We start from the raw sequence: 20,161 nt of genomic DNA, 5'->3' as shown, positions 1-20,161 counted from the left end.
GGAGTGGGCTGGTTGAGCCTGAGCTCTCTGTTACAGGACTAAGGCTTAGAAAAGCTAGAGGACAAAACTGAATTGAAAGAATCTGGTTTCCCAAGATGCTTTTTTATGGTGGACCTGTTAAACAGTTGTACTGAGCAACTGGACTGATTTTATGCTAGGAAATCGGGTAATAAAATGAAGTTGGGGGTTACCATTTAGTCCAGCAGTTTTGGGTTCTTTTTCCTCCCTTTCTCTGGCGTCACAGTCAAGATTTCTTTAATTCGGATTCAGAACTGGAGCAGCTACTGCCAGCTAAGTGTTAGGAAATCTATTTGAGATGGCTAGTTATGCAAGCAGGAGACATTGCCCATGGCTTCCACTAAACAAATTGCAGTAGTTTGTAAGAATTCTGTGTAGCTTGGCTGGGATTTCAGGTGCACAACAAGACTAAGACTTAAGTCACTCAAAAGCAAGCTGAGAGGTAGTGGATAGGTGTTATAAATGGACTTTTTCCTCAGTTAGCCTAAAACTAAGTTCTAGGGATGCAGGCTGGCCCTAAGTTCAATCCAGGTGCCTCATAGTCATTTCTGTGGTGGTCCACAGTGATTACTTCGTTTTAATTAGCTCTGTAGCAAACTGCCAGGAGACACCTTGAATTTTTTAGTTACTCGCTAGAGGAATGCCTGAGTAAAGATGAGTTTTGTGGGTGGTGGTCTTTGCTGAACTGTTATGTTCCTGAGCCTGATACTAAGTGGATGTTCCAAGGAAAGGGGAGATAGTCAAAGCCAACAAGGACAGGTAAATCTCAACTTCCAGTAATTCCGTAAATTAATATCACTATCCCAAAAGGCAGTTAACAGTAGTCACGTTTTGTCAGCATCTTTGCGTACCAAGAAGTTAAACTGGCAGGTTTGATTAATATTCTGCTCTAAAAAAAAAAAAAAAAATCTGTTGCTGAACAGGCAAAAGCTTTCGTACATGGAATCCAGCAAACTGCCTGCTAAATGCAGTTTTTCTGGCTCTGTCAGCTTCCTCAGAAAGGATGACAAATTGAAAGTGCTTTAATTCCATGCACAGCGTATTCTTCTGCTTAGTATGGTCTCTTTTCCATGAGAATCCCACCTTTAAAACATCTGTCCTCGCTGTTCCTGAAGCCCTGACAGGCATTTCTTGTGCAGAGCAGCTAGATAAAGCACGGGCTTGTAAAAGTGAATGACAAGGCTGAACTACTGGAAAGTAAGGATGAGACATTAATGTATTGGCAGTTTGAAGGGAACATCTCCAAAAGTGGTAAGCTGAGATTTAAACGCGTGGAGGGGCCATACAATAGCAATCCAACGATGCGGGCAGAATCATTATATAGGCATTTACCCGAGGCCTGACTTTCAAAAGGTCTAGGCTTTTACCAATCCAGCTGGAATAAATAGAATCTACCAACATACACTGTCTTTGCCTCCTGCAACAGACTGTTGCAAGTAGATTACACACATAGGTAATCTCATTTAGAAAGTTTTTGCGTTGGCAAAAAGGTCCTTTGCAACTTCATGATATTCCCAGACTGGTTTATTATCTTACCTGTCAAAACAAGGACTTTTCATTTGATTGCTGAAGAAAATATTTTTTTGACTGTTACGATGAGGCCAGATTAGCAAAGTAGGCTAAAATTAGAGCCAATAAAAAATCCAAATTAAAATCTAGGTTGAGAATTTGCCCAGATTCATGACGCTGAATACTATTTTTGTCATTTAGTGTCACGCTATTGTTACTGGATTAGCAATGAATTCCATTTGGTATTTAATAATCTGAAATGGTTCCCCAGATTTTAGGTAACTGTACGTAACGGATCTTGTAACTGCTGACAAGTCCTAGCAAATTGAAGAAATTGGTGGAAACTACTGCAGAATAATGCTTAAGGAGAAATCCCAACCACTTTACTGTGATTAATTCCTGCTTTGCTTCTGTTTCACTTCCAATAGGTATTAGAAGGAAAGCCCATCTATGTTGACTGCTTTGGCAATTTGGTGCCGCTAACGAAGAGTGGGCAACATCATATATTCAGTTTTTTTGCCTTCAAAGAAAATAGACTTCCTCTGTTCGTTAAGGTAATGTTATAATATGAGCTCTGGTTTGTAGTTTTTATTTTTTGTCTACTTCTGAGTTTACAGTAAACTTAGCAGGTGGAAAACCAGTTCCAAATTTTTTTATCGTAATGGATTAAAAGTTGACTTGGGTAGTCAAAACAACCAGAAGTGGCTACGGAAAATTCAGTAAATCTTTTCTCTAAATATAATGATTTGTGCCTGTGTTCTGCTCTATATACATGTGTCCACAGCATTCTTTCAGACACCAGAATGATACTTCTAGGAATCCTATTCTCTACCTAATGATCTAAAGAGCTGATCCTGTTTGATTTTCTGTATCATGGTTCAATATCTTGCAGGAAAAAAATGCGGAAACTGCAAAAAAGTGTCAGAAAACAGTGTAGAATTGGCAGAAATCTATCAGAATATGGTCATTGTACCCTACACTTGTAAATATGCGTCATTTGGCTGTAAATACAGATATAACTGTTCTTCAATCATCCTCCCTTCAGTAGCAATGCAAAACTTCCTTCGGGGTGCAATAAGAAAAGCATGGCTCCTTTCTGGATATTTCAAGTTCTGGTTTTACCATATTTTTGGGCACTGCAAACCTCTTCCCACAAACTTTTCCTTCTACTGGGACATCCTGACCTCAGCAGAGTACACTGTTGCCATTACATAAAACAGTTTCAGAGAAATGCTTTATGAATGGGAACTTCCAAAAAGTGGAGAAAACCAACCCTCTCCCTCATTGCATTAAATCTGCTGTACGCTGCTAGACAACTTTTAAACTCCCTCCCTCCTTTCCAGCAATATTTTGTAAGCTTGTTCTAATTTCGAACTTTATCTGTGCCATCACCTACCTGTGGCTATGCGTGTTTTTCTCCATGACAGATTTTCCAAAATATTTTCAAAGTGTGTCTTTGCATCTAGTGTTTTCAGTCTGATAAAGTTAATACACGTGTATCTAATCGTATCATTTCATCAGTTCTGAAAACTAAAAATGAGGTAATGCTTTCGGTCCTATTTCTTCTGTGATCTTGTACGTAATCCTCCTGACATTACGTACAAAAGCTGAAACTACATGACCAGTGTCTTAAGCTCTAAGTGCTTACACTTATTTCTATTAACAGCTGTGAAAGAGGTTTGTCTTAAGATTCACTACAAAACCTTAAAAGTATGGCATGATGTGGTATCTTTTGTGGATAATAATAGTCACCCCTATAAATATATTCCAGCAAATTTCTTCATTCTAAGACTAGGATTTATCAATACGTTTGAGAAAACATTTTGCAAGAGAAGAAACTTTAAGCATGATCTTTTACTGTTTTCAGCCACTCAGCCACAAGAGGAGCCAAATGAACAAACGCGATATTTAATACTAAGATTTTGAGCAAATAGTTATTGCTGATGTCAGCATAAATACATATTCTTGCCATATGGGGGAAAATCACTTAGTTCTTTTTGCTACCTAATACAAAATGAGTCTCTGTTACAACCATAAAGTTTGTGGACCCCTTCAGTGAAAAATGGGTATTGTAAGTTATCCCAGAAGCCAAATTGTACTGGAAAGCCTCTGTTCTTTTTAGACTGTGATTGCAGTGTTAGGACTGCCTTCTGTAAATAAGTTTCTAATATATGAGCATGTACGTCTTGTGTCTTCTCTTGCTTTCACACACAAATACATTCATATGTTCATATACAAACAAGCAGGAAAAAAACCCCAAACCACATTATTTTTGCCTGCATGGCCTTTTTCTCTCACGTCTAGCCTCTTTCTGCTAAATAGTTTTGAGTGGCACAAGTAGATCATACAACAGAATAGCAAAGTAACAGATTACATGTCCGTATGTTTGCTCTACCAGGTGCGAGATACCACTCAAGAACCCTGTGGAAGATTATCATTCATGAAGGAGCCAAAATCTACGAGAGGCCTTGTTCATCAAGCCATATGTAATTTAAACATCACTTTACCCCTTTACACAAAGGTACTGTGAAATTATACCGATCTAGAGTCGTCAGCGTTCTAAAATAAACAAGACATTAGTAGGAGGGCAAAACATTGTTAAAGCTTTGCAGTCAGGTATTTTAATGAAGAATAATTACCACCCAAGGGCTTTCAGTTTCTTAGGATTGGTACTCTTAATGCCAGTGTTCAATGATGTTATCGAATATTTTCTGAGGACTCAGAAGAGATGACAGAAGGGAGACGAAGATCCCGTTTGCACTACATAGCTCCCGTGGTTTAGTTTGGTGTTGCACAAGACCTGCACTAATTTTATTTCATACAGAAATTTTACCCAGGTTCTGTTCAGGGTGAGACAGATCTGGGACTCAATGAGTACCTCTAGGTTCATTTTTTTGTTCTACCAGAGACTTCCCACACTGTCTAACCTTGTCTTGTGACACCTCTCTGGAGATGAAGTTACCATTCATACCTGTTTCACAAAGTGTAAGGATAGATCATAGGATGTTAAGGCATGAATCATAGGATGGTTTGGGTCAGAAGGGAACTTTATAGACCATCGTGTTCCAACCCCCATGCCATGGGCAGGGACACCTTCCACTAGACCAGGTTGCTCAAAGCCCCACCCAACCTGGCCTTGAACACTTCCAGGGATGGGGCATCCACAGCTTCCCTGGGCAACCTGTGCCAGTGCCTCACCGCCCTCACACGGAAGGATTCCTTCCTTATAGCTGACCTACATTTACCTTCTTGCGATTTAGAACCATCATCCCTTGTCCTATCACTACACGCCAATCTCCAATTTAGAGACAAGGATGTCATGCCAGGACAGTGTCAAATTCTTTGCTCTTCCCTTATTCACCAATGCTGTAACACTATTGTAGAAGAGCACCAAAATTGTCAGGGACTATTTGCACTTAGTGGAGCCATGTTGACTGTCACCAGTCACCTCCTTATTTTCCATGTGCCTTAGCATAGTTTCCAGGAGGATCTGCTCCATGATCTTGCCGGGCACAGAGGTGAGACTGACTGGCCTGTAGTTCCCCGGGTCTTCTTTTTTCCCCTTTTTAAAAATGGGGGTTATGTTTCCCCTTTTCCAGTCAGTGGGAACTTCACCGGACTGCCACAACTTCTCAAATGTGATAGAGAGTGGCTTAGCAATTTCATCTGCCAAGTACAGAAGGACTGAAAATTATTTGTCATATTTTTAATTTGCCGGTTTGAAAGTTAATGGGCTTTGCAATAGCACTTTTAGCTAACTGCCTTGTTTCTCTGTGGTGATAGTGATAAAAATGCAGCGGGCTTGAGCTGCAGAATTTGAAAAGTTTATAGCAGTGCCAAAAATATGTTCTTAGACTTGATTTTAATAGTACGTTGGCTTTTGACACCGACTTTTCTTCCTGCATCTGATCAAATCTTTCAAGAATCTATGAGTACGTCGCATCGTATAAATGGTCTTTCTTCAGAATATTGTTGTAACAGCTAGTAATGTTCCTGGGGGAGAAAATGTTGCAATATCAAGGGCAGAAAAAGGAGAGGAAAACTCTAGTATGAGTTAGTATTTATAAATAACAAGATTGAGACCAGTTGAATTCTCATAAATCATGGGAGTGCCCTTGATTTCTGTTTAAGTGAGATCAGATATTAGGAAGCATTTGTTTCCTTAGAAAACGTCAGTTTATTGCTATTCTGTGATAACTCAGATTTTTTACTGTCCTTGTCAGATTTGGAGCTGCATGCCTGTTAGGAATGTATTGGGCTGTTTGCCCAAAGTCTTGCCTTGTCATTTTTTCTCAGCATTTTTAGCATATAATGTAATCTTTATTCTGGCATTTTTGTATAATTTAAAAATAACACATCTCAAAGTATTTTCATTTTAAATGGGTAACGTTCTTAACTATTTTAAGTACTTCTTTGTGCTAATTTGTGGGTGAAAAAGCATGTATATATTTTAAGCTTTGGTACAGATATGGATCACTGGAAGTCTAACACCCAGAAGCAACTTTTCTGTTTGGAATTTGCTTGGTTCCGTAGCCTTTGTGTTTTAAACTGGCACTTTAGTTTTGCTGCTTTTTGACATGAGGAATCAATTGCAGAAACGTACAGTGCGTTTTCTTCTTTTCTGTTAAATGTTGTCAGAAGTTACTTTTCCCTACTCTCTTCTTCTAAAAAATGTGCATTTTGCCTGCTCTGTTTTCCCCTTCTCTTTTTGCATGGCATTTTGGAACTGAAAGGAATCAGAATCAGATCAAGAACAAGAAGAAGAGGTAATGTTGCTATAACAGCACGTTATTGCTTATGCGTACTACTAAAGCACAACTAACAGAGCTTGGAAGATGAAATCTGTAGTGACACAGACAGATCAGTCGTTAGCTCAGTGCTACAGAAACAACGAAGAGGAGTGTGCTTTAAAGGATCTCGCACAGGCTCACCTTTACAATTCACTGAGTTTAACCTTCCCTACGTTAAAATCAAAGTTCTACTGACTCAGCTGCACTGATTTTGGAGGTGTTCATTTGGCTTTTGAAACATTTCCTTAATCATTTAAAAATTACTTTGCTCTAGAAAAAGCCATACAAATGTATTTCTTTAAGCTTTATTCTCTGCAGCACCAAAAGGGGGAAATGGGATTGGTTTTGCCGATTCTGAGAACCATCCGGCATCCTAAAAACAACGTAGGGTTGCTACTAGACTTGACTAAAGTATTTAGAACCAGCGGATCATTGGCATGGGATACTTCTTATTAATACCCCTAGGCACGATCTGAATATGCTTCCTCTAGGTGGTGGTGGTGGGTAGGGGGAACGGAGGCAGAGGGACAGACCTAAATACAACATTTGCCTCCGTCGGCGAGTTCCCCGCTGCTGGGGGATGTCTGCAACCAGATTGCGGTTGAACGCGCTGCCTGTGTACCCGAAAGGGCTGCAAGTCACAAACCTTGTCCATGTATAACATCCAACAGGCTGGGTCTTACAGATTTCTGAGTCGGGTTACCTAAGTCCAGTACAGAATCAGTGTTAACCCCGAAGTTAAAAGTCAGTTGACCCCAAGTAAAAGGTGCAAAGTTTTCATCTTTAGCCTAAACTGGATTGCATCTTAATGGAGAAAAGTGCATTGCCAGCCCCCTTCTGGCAGTTGCAGATGTTTCTTAAGAGTCTGACCCCTACATTAGAAAGGCATCCCCACATTTTGATGATGTTCAGCCGTGGAAACAAGAATGCCGGCACGGTGAGAACAGCCTGCTCCCCAGAGGGGTGGGCATCTTTTCCATGAACAGCGAAACAGAGCTCAGCAGTTTTGTTGCATGGATTGCAGTTTCCTATCATCATTACAGAAATAGTAATAGCGCTCCTGTGCCCGTGCTGAAGTACAGGCACTGTCTAGTGAAAGCACGGCCAAAGTTTTTACGCTAACGCCCGCTATATTCATTCAGAAGTAATGCATTCAGGTAACATTTCTTATCAGGGGATCGTTCAATTTCATACCAAAAGCACAAAATGAATTCTTTTAGCCTCTGTACTGCTTTTTTACGCATTCCCAGTGAAGCCCCCAAAAGTTGCTTTTAACAAATTGATGCTTTGTAAAAGCTGCATAAAGGATATTAGAAAATTATTTTTCCAAACATTGATGACTGGTGACTTGTTATATTTTTATATAAGAAACTAAAGCACAAAAAGTCAAGCTCATTGATGGCTTCCATTTTAACTTTTTTTTTTACTTTATTCATTATAATATTAATAATATTATTGTTGCTGATATAATTCCAGCCTCATTTGGAGGAACTTAAAGTAAGGGGAATTAAAGTATCCAAGGGATCCTAGGTTGCATTTAGGGCGATCTGTGCATCAGAGGAGTTCATACAGTTATGGATCTGTAATACACACTGCTAAGCGTGATGTTTAACACTGCGAGCCTGACTGCTTGCAAGGCATCATGCATGGACATGTAAGAGCTGCCAGTGATTTACTGGTATTCGTTTATGAAAAAGCAAGAATTAGTACCATCTTAACTGAGACAATCTCTTGCATTTCTCATTATAAAGAATACTTTTAAACAAGTGAAACCTGTTCAACACTCACGAAAAAACTCTCTTGGGGGCTTTAACGTACACAGTGTATTGTATCAGCTGTACTGTATAGCTGATTTTCATTCCTCGCAGTCATAGAATCATCTAGGTTGGAAAAGACCTTTAAGATCATCGAGTCCAACCGTTAACCTAACCATGACATCCCACCAGTCCTCCTACCACCACAAGTTTGTTTAGGGAATTAGAGGTTTAGTGCTGCTTCTAACTTTGCATACTTTCGCATATCCAAATTTACCCAACAAAAATCTTTTTTTTTTTGCTTGTGTGGACAAAGGATTATGCTAGCAGAACTGAAAACAAGTGAAAACTACAAAACATCTTCAGAAATGTGCTGCTTGAACATTCGTAGTCTGACATTGCATTTTGTAAATGCTTTTTGGCAAGGGCTGTGTTTTCTTCTGAGTACCAGTAAAATCGTATGGCTTTTTCAATCTATACCCAAATACACTCTGAAAAATCAAAAAGGTGGCCTCTGAGGGCCAACCCTGCTTCCACATAGAGGTATCGGTAGCTGGTAGTGGCATCGAGTCCTAGTTCTTGCCTTAGGCAGTAGCAGGTCGGCAATCATTTCTGCACCCGCTTTCCATCATCGCAACGTATGGAGGCAAAAATGCAATCTCAGAATGAATATGTACAACGAAACTATATGTAAAGCACATTCATTGTCTTCCAGATGGGACGTATGCCTTCAGATGGCCCTATTGGACTTTTTTGCTTTAGACAGGAAGAAATAAATTAAAAGCGATGCAACAACATCCCCAGTAATACAGAAGTCTGGGTCCTCTATACTGCTAGTCACATTTAAAGAAAATACATTGCAACATTTTGCGTCTCCTCTTGACCATAACTATAGCAAAGCAACCATTTCTCTGTTATTACAAACACTAAATAAATTAAGCCATGCTTTTACCATTATTTTAAGTACATTCTTGGTCCATTTAAGTCAATGAATCTGTGTGTGTCCATACATCTAGTGCATTTGACTCAACCTGTACTACTTCACTAGTGACTTTATCTGTATTGATTATATTCAAACTTTTAAATTTCCCCCTTTTTTCTCTTCCAGGTTGATATGACTTCAGAAAAAAGTAAGATTTTCTTTTTTTTTTTTTTTTGAAAGTGTTATAATGGGATTTGTATGAAAGACAGTTAAGAATAAAGATAAGCATGAAAGAGAGCTAAGCTTTAACTGCTAGTGCTAATAACATCAATACTCTAAAAATGTAATAGAAAACAATTTAATACCAAAGCAGCTATCCAATTAAATACATTTTAATGTATAAATTAACAAGTATTACAGTTTAAAACAGTTCATCTAAGCATTTACTTTCCTTTGACATCCCTAGTGATCCCGCTATTGCTACTTTGCTTGTACGAATGCTCATCCCTCCATTTTTTTGTTTTGTCCATTTGTTGACACGCGTTGTTGCCTCATATTTGGGATAAATGACAGTATCACTTTTAATGAAAACTGAATTAAGACTCCAATATATTTCATTACACTCATGAAATACAACCATGCAAAAAAGTGATACTGTCCAAAGTACTCAGGGTGTTTAACCCTTCTCCCACCCCCCCCACCCCCCCCTGTACTGTGGTGAAATATGGCTGGAAATATGACTGTTAAGCTTGGTGCAGCATATATACCCTTTGTATATACAGAATCAGGCCATCATTGCTAGAAACTGAGGGTGAGTGGTTCGCAATGCCAAAGATGCAACCCAAACAAATATATATTCAGCCTGAAGAGTATCTCTAATAAGAGCTGTTTTCAAATGCAGTGATGATTTAAATATGTTTAGGAAAAGAATGGCTTCTGTCTTGTTTCCAGTTTAAAGTGCAATGTCTTGCCTTTTTTTCTACATTGCATTTTGAGGGTTATTTATTCTTGAGGTTTAATGTACATGTTTTAATTGGAAAGACAACAGCACCATGTCCCTGAAGATCAAATGGATGATCAGTCCCCTATAACCTCCCTTGTTTAAAGCAGAAATGCTTCCTCTAGAGAATAAAGGACATTAGGGTTTCAAAGTAACTAATAACCTGGTGGGATATAGTATTCACCATGATTAACTGCATTGTTAGTTTCAGATTTTTTCTCTAATTCGTTATTGTTTACACCAGGATGACCAATTTCATCAAGGTGGAAAAGACACAATATAGTATAGCCAGCAGAGTGGAATTCCAGTTGCCCCATGATTCACCTTGGCCATGGGAAGTGGTGAATTCAACAGACCAGTAAAACATACAGGTGAAAAAGGGCTTGAATGCTCCCCTTGCCACCTAATTATTTGCTCAATGTGGTGGTGAACATCCCCACCCTAAGGAAGGTGGTGGGATGCAGCTTTGGTGAGGTTGCTCAGTTGTGGCTGTCACAGACTCATCTAAATTCAACATGGCACAGAGCTAGAATTTCTGGTGACTCTTATACTGGATGAAGGAAAATCTAGTCAGATAGCAATTTAGCTTTGCTACTTCTTCCTTCGGCTTAATGGAGAATTAGTTTGAGAATTAGGTAGAACCAGCTGCAAGCAGGAGATTGAGAGAGACAGACACTGTTCCCAGGAATCGTTGAAAGTATAATTAACAAACACAACCAGTGCCTGCTTAAAGACCACTGAGATGGCTCATGAAATGATAGCCAAATTGCTGGAAAATATACTTACAACCAAGCAATGTGTTTTCAGGCAGTTGGCCCAGTTCCCTCATACTTCTGCCAATCTTTAGTTTAAATAACTTTTAATTGCAATGAGGTAATATACAAATGACTGATTTTTTGGCCCAGTAGTTTTACTGTGCAGTAAGAACGAGGACTCACACGTGCATGTTCTTGGTTTGGGAATAATTATTTATGTAAAGGGAAATGGATCTATGCGACAAAGCAGAAAATCTCACCCATGTCAAAATACTGCCAAATTCACCTTCATGAATAGACCTTAAAGGTCTCAGCCAGAACCAGGATTAGAACCAGTGTGTCTGAAAAGTGCATTAGAGACTTTACCATTTGGCCATGGAGTCCAGTCCTTCCTGGTCTGCTAAGAGTTAATACAAGTGAACAGCTCTCAGAAGAAGAACCCAAAAGAAGGAGGGCAAGCCAAGAAGAGCTTAGCAGTTCGAGGTACTTAGTTTCAAGATCCACTCTACTGAAGCCAAAACAATTTCCCACTGAAGAAACAAGTGATAAAATCAAACCACAGAACCTCCAGAAGACTGTAATAAACAGAGAGATTTTATCAGCACCTTCTGTTTCGGCTGTTCTATTTAATCCAAAAAATTACTCTCAGAAGCAACCATTTGCACTTTTGTTTTCAAAGTTGCTGTGAGAGACAGAGCAGCCACCAAACCCGTTGTGCTGCACTCATCTTCCTTGGCAGAATGAGCAGCTTTGTCATACAAGAAACACTTCAGCGCAGGTGCGAGGGAGGCCAACCACGGCGTAGCCAAAGGCTTGTAGTGTGGCAGGGAAGACTACTGGTCTGGGATGTTAATGACTGCACTGCCCATCCTTAATGATCCTCATCCTGCACTCTACCAGCTGCATTCACTGACACCTATTGACCATTCCTGACAGTTTAGAAGGTCTCTTATTTTTCTCTAGCAGTAATTCTGCTGCTGCTTCCTCACTCTGCAAGAACCCCAGCAAGTGTTCTTGCTGCCAACCACACGCTCTTTGGGTAGTCCTTGTGTTTGTCTTCCCACTGGACTTCCTTTGCTTCAGGCTAGTTAACTTGACTCTTTGGCCAGTGAGATAGTCATTCATTTGACATTTATGAAACTACATATTACAAACCTACAAAATTACTAGACAGCATTTCAGTATGCACTAGATGGTTCACATGGAAACCAGCAGCACCAAAGCACCAAATTTTCAGCACCAAAATGACCCCCAGCAATCTGGTTATAATTAATGTACAACGCAAGCATTTAGCATTCATTACACACAAGAGAATAGTGTAGCAAAATGGGTGTATTTGACAAAGAAATACAGATGTATTGCTTAGGTTCTCCTTATGTGCATTACTACTCCGACTTTTAGACTGGGGTGTAGAAACGCGTCAGGTTTTATGTGAGGTACTGCCTTTAAAAGACAAATGTACAATTATGATTTCTAAGCATTGCATTCTGTTCGTAACTCGCCTCAGTCCTCCAACGTTTCGTTCTCTTCAATGTATGTTTTTTGGTAGTCCTTCCTGAAATTAAATATTCCCAGCAAGCAGTTATGGCGTAATGGGAATTACCTACATCCATCTTGCTGTGTATTGATTGCACAGATTAGACAAATATTTCACCACAGTATGTTTTAACAATATTTTCATGTATCTTTGATTTCTATGATTAATTTTTAGAGCTGTTGTTTTTTAACCGAAGCTACATACCCAGAAGCATTTGCCACACCTTTGCTTTGCATGGAAATAACTTGCCTTACATGAATTGTACGTATGTGTCTAGTGTGACTGTCTCTGATTTTTGGTTGCCATACATTACATTTTTTAAAACTTTGAAATCACTTCTAAGTTGATTCACAGTTTTTTCTTATTATCTCTCCTTTACTTCTCTGTCGTCTCTTTCCTCAGTCAATTCATTAGTTGTCAATGAGGATGTTCCAAGGAAAGGACCATGCCTCTTAAACAAAAGAATGTTTGTTTCATTGTTTAGGTGTGAAATCCCCTTAGATGAAATGCCGGTTTGCAGCTGATTCAGATCTCTACATTTTTGATCATATTTTAGATTACTGCAGAATTACTTTTACCTTTTTATTTTGGGCATTAAGAAAAAAAAAAAAAAAGATGTTAACCCAATGTTATTCTGACAGTTTGCTAACACTGGCTTTCTCTTAGAGGAAATCGACTTTCAATCAGTTCTAATGCTTTCCCCCTTTTTTCTTGTTTATTTTTATTTGAACATTGGTCTGTAACATCTGAACAATCTTGAGATGCCTATCTTTGTGTAACTTCACTGTGTTTCTTCTGTTTTTAATTTTAAATTCTGTTGTTGTTGTTTTGGGCTTTTTTTTTTTAGTGGCGTCCTGATTTGGTTTGTACAGCTTCGATAATGTATGTGTGGTTGTGCTATAGTGATAAAGTTAAGCAAGTTATTTCCTGCCATTTTCCTTTTCAGTTTTGGTTGTTTGTTTTTTTTTTTTTCCCCCCCACCCCCCGTTAGCTTTGCTTTGCTCTTGTACCCTCAGATCTTGTGGATCCACCATTCCCGGCCCATTTTGTTGACCTTCCTACCACTGCAACCAAAGACTGTCATTTTCAGTCCTGATTACATTTTCCAATCTCTATTTTTGATTTCCATTTTACTTTCAATGTTTTTCGTTCGCATCAAAGATGACGAGACAGAATCTACAGAAACATCTGTCCTGAAAAGCCATCTGGTTAATGAAGTCCCTGTACTAGCCAGCCCAGACCTGTTGTCTGAAGTTTCTGAGATGAAACAAGATTTGATCAAAATGACTGCCATCTTGACAACTGACCCTTCTGATAAATCAGGCTCCATTAAAGTGAAAGATCTTGAAAAACCCACTGAAGAAGAGCCAGGAGAGCCTTTTGAAATAGTCGAAAGAGTGAAAGAAGACTTAGAAAAAGTAAATGAAATTCTGAGAGGTGGATCCTATACCAGAGAAGAACATGTATTGCAGAAGACCCTTTCCAAACAAGAACTTGAAGAAGAAGAATGGGTCATTGTCAGTGATGAAGAAATTGAAGAGGCCAGAAGAAATGCTCCTTCAGAAGTCACCGAACCTACTTGTGTAGAAATCAGGGTAGACAAAGGGACAACAGAAAAGGAGAAGCCAGACATGACAGGAATGGTAGATTACCTTACAGAGGATTTAAAAACATATGTTTCTCTTCACGAGGTACAGCCCCAAGCCTTACAAGAAGACTTAGTAGAAGAGAGGTTTGAAGCTGTAGTAATAAGCAGGGATTCTGAAAAAGAAGGACAAGAGTCTCCAACAACTGAAACACCAAGTCCGCAGGAGCCACACAAGCCAGCCTTAGAAATTAAAAAGCCAGTCAGGACAAAATTAAGAGATAAGCAAAAGCAAAAGGAAGGCAAGGTGCACAGCAGCGAAGAACAACCAGGACTAAGGAAGCTCACTTCAGCTGAACCACTGGGTGAGGAGCCTGGCTTAACGCCGACAGCTGCTCCCGAGGCTAAAGCTGTATCCCCTGTTATAGAGGAAACCCCTATCGGCTCAATAAAAGATAAAGTTAAAGCTCTTCAGAAACGAGTGGAAGATGAACAAAAAATACGGTCAAAACTGCCTGTCAGAATTCAAACAAGAGAAGGCACTGCTGAAAAGGCTTCTAAAAGACCCGTGCAAGTCAAAAAAACAGTAGCACACAAAGCCCAACCGCCTGTTTCGCCTTCTTCTAAGACGGAAAGACTTGAGGAGACCATGTCAGTCCGTGAACTGATGAAAGCCTTCCAGTCAGGTCAAGACCCATCCAAGAACATATCTGGGCTGTTTGAGCACAAATCTGTCAAACAGAAGCAACAGCTCCCTGAGAAGGAAACAACCCGGAGAAAAACAATTTCTTCACAAAGTGAAACGAGGCGAGTACCAGGCCACAAGACAGACAAACAGAAGGACAAACAAAGCACGGTATTAAAAGCAGAGAAAGAGCCGCAATCAAAAAAAGGAAAAATGCAAACTTCTACTGTCGAAAGTACCAAGAAAACTATAGGTAAAGAGCAGGTAAAAGAGCAGAGCAGCAAAAAACCAACTGAACCTCTCCCTCCAGTATTTGATGATGAAAGTGCCAAAGATACAGTGGTTGTGAAGGGCAGGACTTCTGATGACCAAGGAGATACTGACTTCCAGATCAGCCCTGACAGAAAAACCTCAACAGACTTTTCTGATGTCATCAAGGAAGAACTGGAGGATAATGACAAATATCAACAGTTCCGACACCTTTCAGTGACAGAGGAGGGAGAGCTTAACCTGGAGCAAGTACTGACCAGTCCTTTCAGCGTTGCTTTTCCCACAGAGTACGTGAAAGATGGATTCCTTCCTGCTCTTTCTCTGCAAAGTGCTGCTTTTGATGGGAGCTCAGAGAGCCTTAAACACGAAGGTGTGGCTGATTCTCCAGGTAGCCTACTTGACGGAACCCCTCAGATCAGCTCGGAGGAAAGTTATAAGCATGAGGGTCTGGCAGAGACTCCAGAAACAAGCCCTGAAAGCCTTTCATTCTCACCAAAGAAAACCGATAGGCAAATTGAAGAAGCTAAAGGAGCAGCTAGAGCACACACAACAGCAGAAACATGTTCTCCGAAGGAACTCTCTCCCAAGGAAGATGAAAAAGGTATTACTGAAAGACAGCTAGATGCTGTTGCTGAGACTAGTAAGTCTCATTCTGACCATGTATCAGAAGAGCATGTACCTACAGCCTCTGAAGAAGAGGCTGATAAACTTAAAGAAAGTAGCTCAGCTTCCATTATGAAAGATATTAGCAGGGATAACGAATCCAGAACCACTGCACATTTAACTAAGTCTTCTGAAACACATGACACTGCTTTAGAGAAAGAAAAAGATTTAACCTGTGAACGCCGTGTTGTGGTTAGAAGTCCCCAGAAATTGGAACTTTCACTTGCTAGCCATGATAGTGAAAGCTTTAGCCCAGTTGCAGATGACTCTTTGGCTATAAGTCATAAAGACTCACTGGAAGCAAGCCCAGTGCTAGAAGATAACTCATCACACAAAACGCCTGATTCTTTGGAGCCCAGTCCTATGAAAGAGTCTCCCTGCCGTGATTCCCTTGAAAGTAGCCCTGTAGAACAAACAGTGAAGGCTGGTATTTTGGGGCAGGGTCCTCTTCAGTCTGTTCTTAGCAAAGGAGAAACCTGCCCAGAGCTGGCATCGGTGCGTTCCAGGATTCTCCGTGACCCTGAGGGAAGTGCTGATGATGACAGTCTAGAGCAAACGTCCCTCATGGAGAGTTCAGGGAAAAGTCCTCTTTCACCTGAAACTCCTAGTTCTGAAGAAATTAGCTATGAAATCACACCTAAAACAGCAGACTCGCAGGCACTGTCAAACATACCAAAGTCGGCGATGATCCCTGAAGTCAGTGAAGAACCAGAGGATGATTCAGAAAGTGAACCAAAGAAGAGATTCACCCCTGAAGAGGAGATGTTTAAAATGGTGACCAAAATCAAAATGTTTGATGAACTAGAGCAAGAAGCGAAACAGAAGAGAGATTGCAAAAAGGATTGTAAGCAAGATGAATCTTCTGTAGTTGCTGATTCAGAAGCTGCATGCGAAGCTGAAGCACCAGAGTCAACGGCTGTAGAAGAAAAAGATATACCCACAGTGGTGATGCCTGCGGCCGAATCTAGAAAAAGTTCTTCCTCTTCAGAAAGTGAGCCAGAATTGACTCAGCTAAAAAAGGAAGCCAGCTCAGGCCTCTTAATGGAGCCTGTGATCCGAGTGCAGCCGCCCTCACCGTTGCCATCCAGTATTGACTCCAGTTCTAGCCCCGACGAAGCAGGTTTTCAACCCATTGATTCAAAACAATGCTCGATCAGGATAGGTGCAGTTAAAACAGAACAGGATAAGCCAACAGAAGATGACAAAGAGGAACCACTTCTCCTTGGGGGCAGCTGTAAGGCTTCCATAAGAGAATCAGGCACTTGTCATTCCGATGGTTGTGCATCAGCAGAAACCAATGAATCAAAATGTGACAGTACAGATGACAGTGAGACAGTTAGTCCCAGTGCCCCAGCCACACAGTCTGGGGGTATCCTGTGTCATTCCATTGGTGACGGTTCTCAAAAGGAAGTTCATGTTGAGTCTTCACTAACACTACAGCAAAATGATACTGCTGAAAAAGATGTTACAACCACCGTGTTGTTAACACACGTAGGTCTCGTTTCTACAGGAGCTGTGTCTGAGAAACTAGATGATGGTTCTTGTGGACACAGCACCACCGAGTACTCTGTACAACGAGATGGCAAACTGGCTGCAGATGATACCACTGGGCATCCTGCTTTGGGAAGTGATTTGGGAAAACCAGATGCAGATTTCAAAACATCTCAAAGAGATAGTCACGCTGAGGAACCCTTACCAGAGTATTCATCCCTTACCACTGAAACAGTGGAACTTGAAAGTTGTGTAGCGGATGCTGCCGAAAGTAGTGCTCCCTATATAGTAAGCCCTTATGAAAATGTGTCTTCTGAACATTTCTTTACTGACTCTGAAAGTAAGGTAGGAGGATCTGGTAGAGGTCTGATATCTAGGGAAAGCTATTCCACTGAAGAAGAAAAAGATCAGGCTGGTGAAGCTTTACTTAGCAGAGACACAGGTGGTGAACATCACTCTTCAGAGGAAGTATATATGGAAATAGAGCCAAAACCAGAGGATGCATTTCAGACAATGTCACAAGGGTCTTCAGCATCAGATTCCACAAAATTAGCTGACTCTGCCCTTGGGGATGTAAGAGATGAAACAGAGAAATTGATAAGTCAAGTCGTCATCACTAAAACGGACGTGGATTCTGACATGTGGAGTGAAATACGTGAAGATGATGAAGCTTTCGAAGCTCGGGTGAAAGAAGAGGAACAAAAGATATTTGGGTTGATGGTAGACAGGCGATCACAAGGCACAACACCTGATACAACACCAGCCAGAACACCCACCGAGGAAGGGACGCCACTTAGTGAACAAAATCCTTTTCTTTTTCAGGAAGGAAAGTTGTTTGAAATGACGAGAAGTGGAGCCATCGACATGACCAAAAGGAACTATCCAGATGAGAGCTTTCACTTCTTCCAAATGGGGCAGCAGCCTCAGGAAGAAGTTTCTTTTTCTGAAGAAGTGAAAGAAGCAGCAGAGGTGGAATCTTCTGAGCTGAAGAGCTCCCCGGATCCATTTTCACCTTCAGAATCAGAGAGCCCAGATGCACAAGAAAAAGATCCATTGCAATGTTCGACCCCAGCATCTGAGTCTAGTGATAAATCAGAAGAAATGACAGGTGAAGGTGTCAGCATAGGCACTGCAAAAGCAGATCTTAAATCCAGAATTCCCATTAAAATGGGTATTTCAGCTTCTTCAAAATCACCAAAGAAAGAAACCGCTGCCTCTGAAGCTGAGCCCCTCTCCGGGACGGAGACTGACATGGTTGATAGCAGTCAGGTGCCTTGCCCTATCTCTCCGGAGCAGTCTGTAGTAGAAGATGAATTGGATTTTTCCAAAGTCACTAGATTAGTTTGTTCCGAACAGGGTGACGAGTCCCCAGACTCTTCACCAGAGGAACAGAGATCTGTGATTGAAATCCCTACTGCTCTAATGGAGAGAGTGCCTTCTTGTGAAAGCAAATCCAAAATTCCTGTAAGAACAGCTGCTGCTGCATCGCAATCCTTGCAACAAGCAGAAAGCGAGAGCCTTCCCACAGATGGCTTCCTAGACAGTTTGCAGTGTGAAGGAAAAGATGACCAAGCAAAACCAAAGTCTAAAATTCCTGTCAAAGCAGCTTTCCAAAAAGCTGAACAACAATATACATCCACAGACGCGTCTGTCGGCAAGCTAGAGTCACCCAAAGCTCTTGACGTGACAAGCAAACTACCCATGAAACAAGATAACCGAAGTAAATCTGAATCTGATGCAAGTATTCCCATGGACCCAAAGACTAAACGTTCAATAAAAGCTAGGAGTTATGCTGAGGCAGAAGCAGAGGCCAGGGAGAGGGAGAGAGAGATGAAGCTTGAGCTAGACTCAGATGAGGCAACGACAGCAAGACCTAAGGTATTTTCATCACGCTTGCCAGTTAAAAGCAGAAGCACTACAGCCTCCCGCGGTGCTTTTAGTCCCACAAAAGAAAGTAAGGAACATTTTTTTGACCTTTACAAAAACTCCATAGAATTCTTTGAAGAAATTAGCGATGAAGCTTCTAAATTAGTGGAAAGACTCACGCAGTCAGAGAGAGAACAAGAATTAGTTTCAGATGATGAAAGCAGTAGCGCCCTAGAAGTTTCAGTTATTGAAAATATGCCATCCAGTGAGACTCAGCAGTCAGTTCCTGAAGACATCTTTGACACCAGACCCATTTGGGATGAGTCTGTAGAGACTCAGATTGAACGTATCCCTGATGAAAATGTCCATGACCATGCTGAAGGTATTTGCCAACGACTGGGATTCCCTGTGCGACGCATGTCATGAATTAAACTTTTTGGTTTTTTGTTTTCTTTGGGGTGTGTGTGTGTACGTTTGTATACACGTGTAACGTGTGTGGCATTTTCTTTTAAGCTTTTGGTGGTTAGTTGTGGTTTTTTATTTTTTTTTTTTTATCCCCTGTGAGCTGTGTTTGGTTTTTTGTGTTGTGTCTATATTTTTCTTGTCTGTGAAACAATCTCAAGATTGCAAACCATGAATGCTTGTGGGAAGTGTTACCTTAACGCACAAAAACACTTCTAAAAATATGTATTGTTCTACCATAAAACTGATTGCTCAGGTCATGCGCATTTTGGCTTTTGGCTTTCCCTGGCCCCATTCTTAACTATTAATTTTTACTAACAATGAAATATTTGGGCATTGATTGAAACCGAGACAGGCAAATTCATTTGCTTTTGAGTTGTTACCTAAAGAAATCCGCAGAAGTTCTAAACAATTGTTTTTCACGTTCCTTTCTTTGATGATCTGTGCCTCAAGAAAATTCTGTATCACCAGTAACTTAAGTACAAGTTTTCTGGTGTTTGGTTTTCCTCTCACCTCCTTGTGTACTACTGCTGAGTAGCCGATGGAAATCCAGTAGCTAAAATGAAACATGCCTATATCATTAACCCTAAGCAATTTTCTGAATCTGAGCTATCGCAATCCATGTGTGCATTCAGGGAAAATCAAAGCTCAAATTCTGCCATCCTCAAATCAGCTTTGGGGATGGGAGGAACAGTCAGTCTCACTCTTACCGAAATAAATGAAGACTGACGAATGAACATCTGATTTTTCCTGGCCTTCATTGTAAGTATTTTCTATTGCTCCCTAGTCAAAAGGGTCAAAGACGCTTAAATTAACAATATCTCAAATACAAACCATAATATGAAGTGCCATAT

General features: G+C 40.5%; 1 protein-coding gene across 1 annotated transcript in view; it reads left to right on the top strand.

Moving 5' to 3' along the window:
* LOC104125256 (ankyrin-2) overlaps positions 1-20,161 on the top strand; it is a 69,135-nt gene that overhangs the window by 30,416 nt on the left and 18,558 nt on the right. Inside the window, exons 14-18 of the mRNA XM_035893240.1 lie at positions 1,956-2,081; positions 3,926-4,048; positions 6,261-6,293; positions 9,180-9,201; positions 13,447-19,227. Of these exons, the coding sequence (XP_035749133.1) occupies positions 1,956-2,081; positions 3,926-4,048; positions 6,261-6,293; positions 9,180-9,201; positions 13,447-19,227 (6,085 nt within the window). The remainder of the gene's footprint in view (positions 1-1,955; positions 2,082-3,925; positions 4,049-6,260; positions 6,294-9,179; positions 9,202-13,446; positions 19,228-20,161) is intronic.

Source organism: Egretta garzetta, unplaced genomic scaffold (assembly GCF_000687185.1).
Source record: "Egretta garzetta isolate BGI_Z169 unplaced genomic scaffold, ASM68718v1 scaffold1644, whole genome shotgun sequence".
Lineage (NCBI taxonomy): Eukaryota > Metazoa > Chordata > Aves > Pelecaniformes > Ardeidae > Egretta > Egretta garzetta.
Note: the sequence above shows the minus strand (reverse complement) of the source record. Positions and strands in the feature narration are given on the sequence as shown.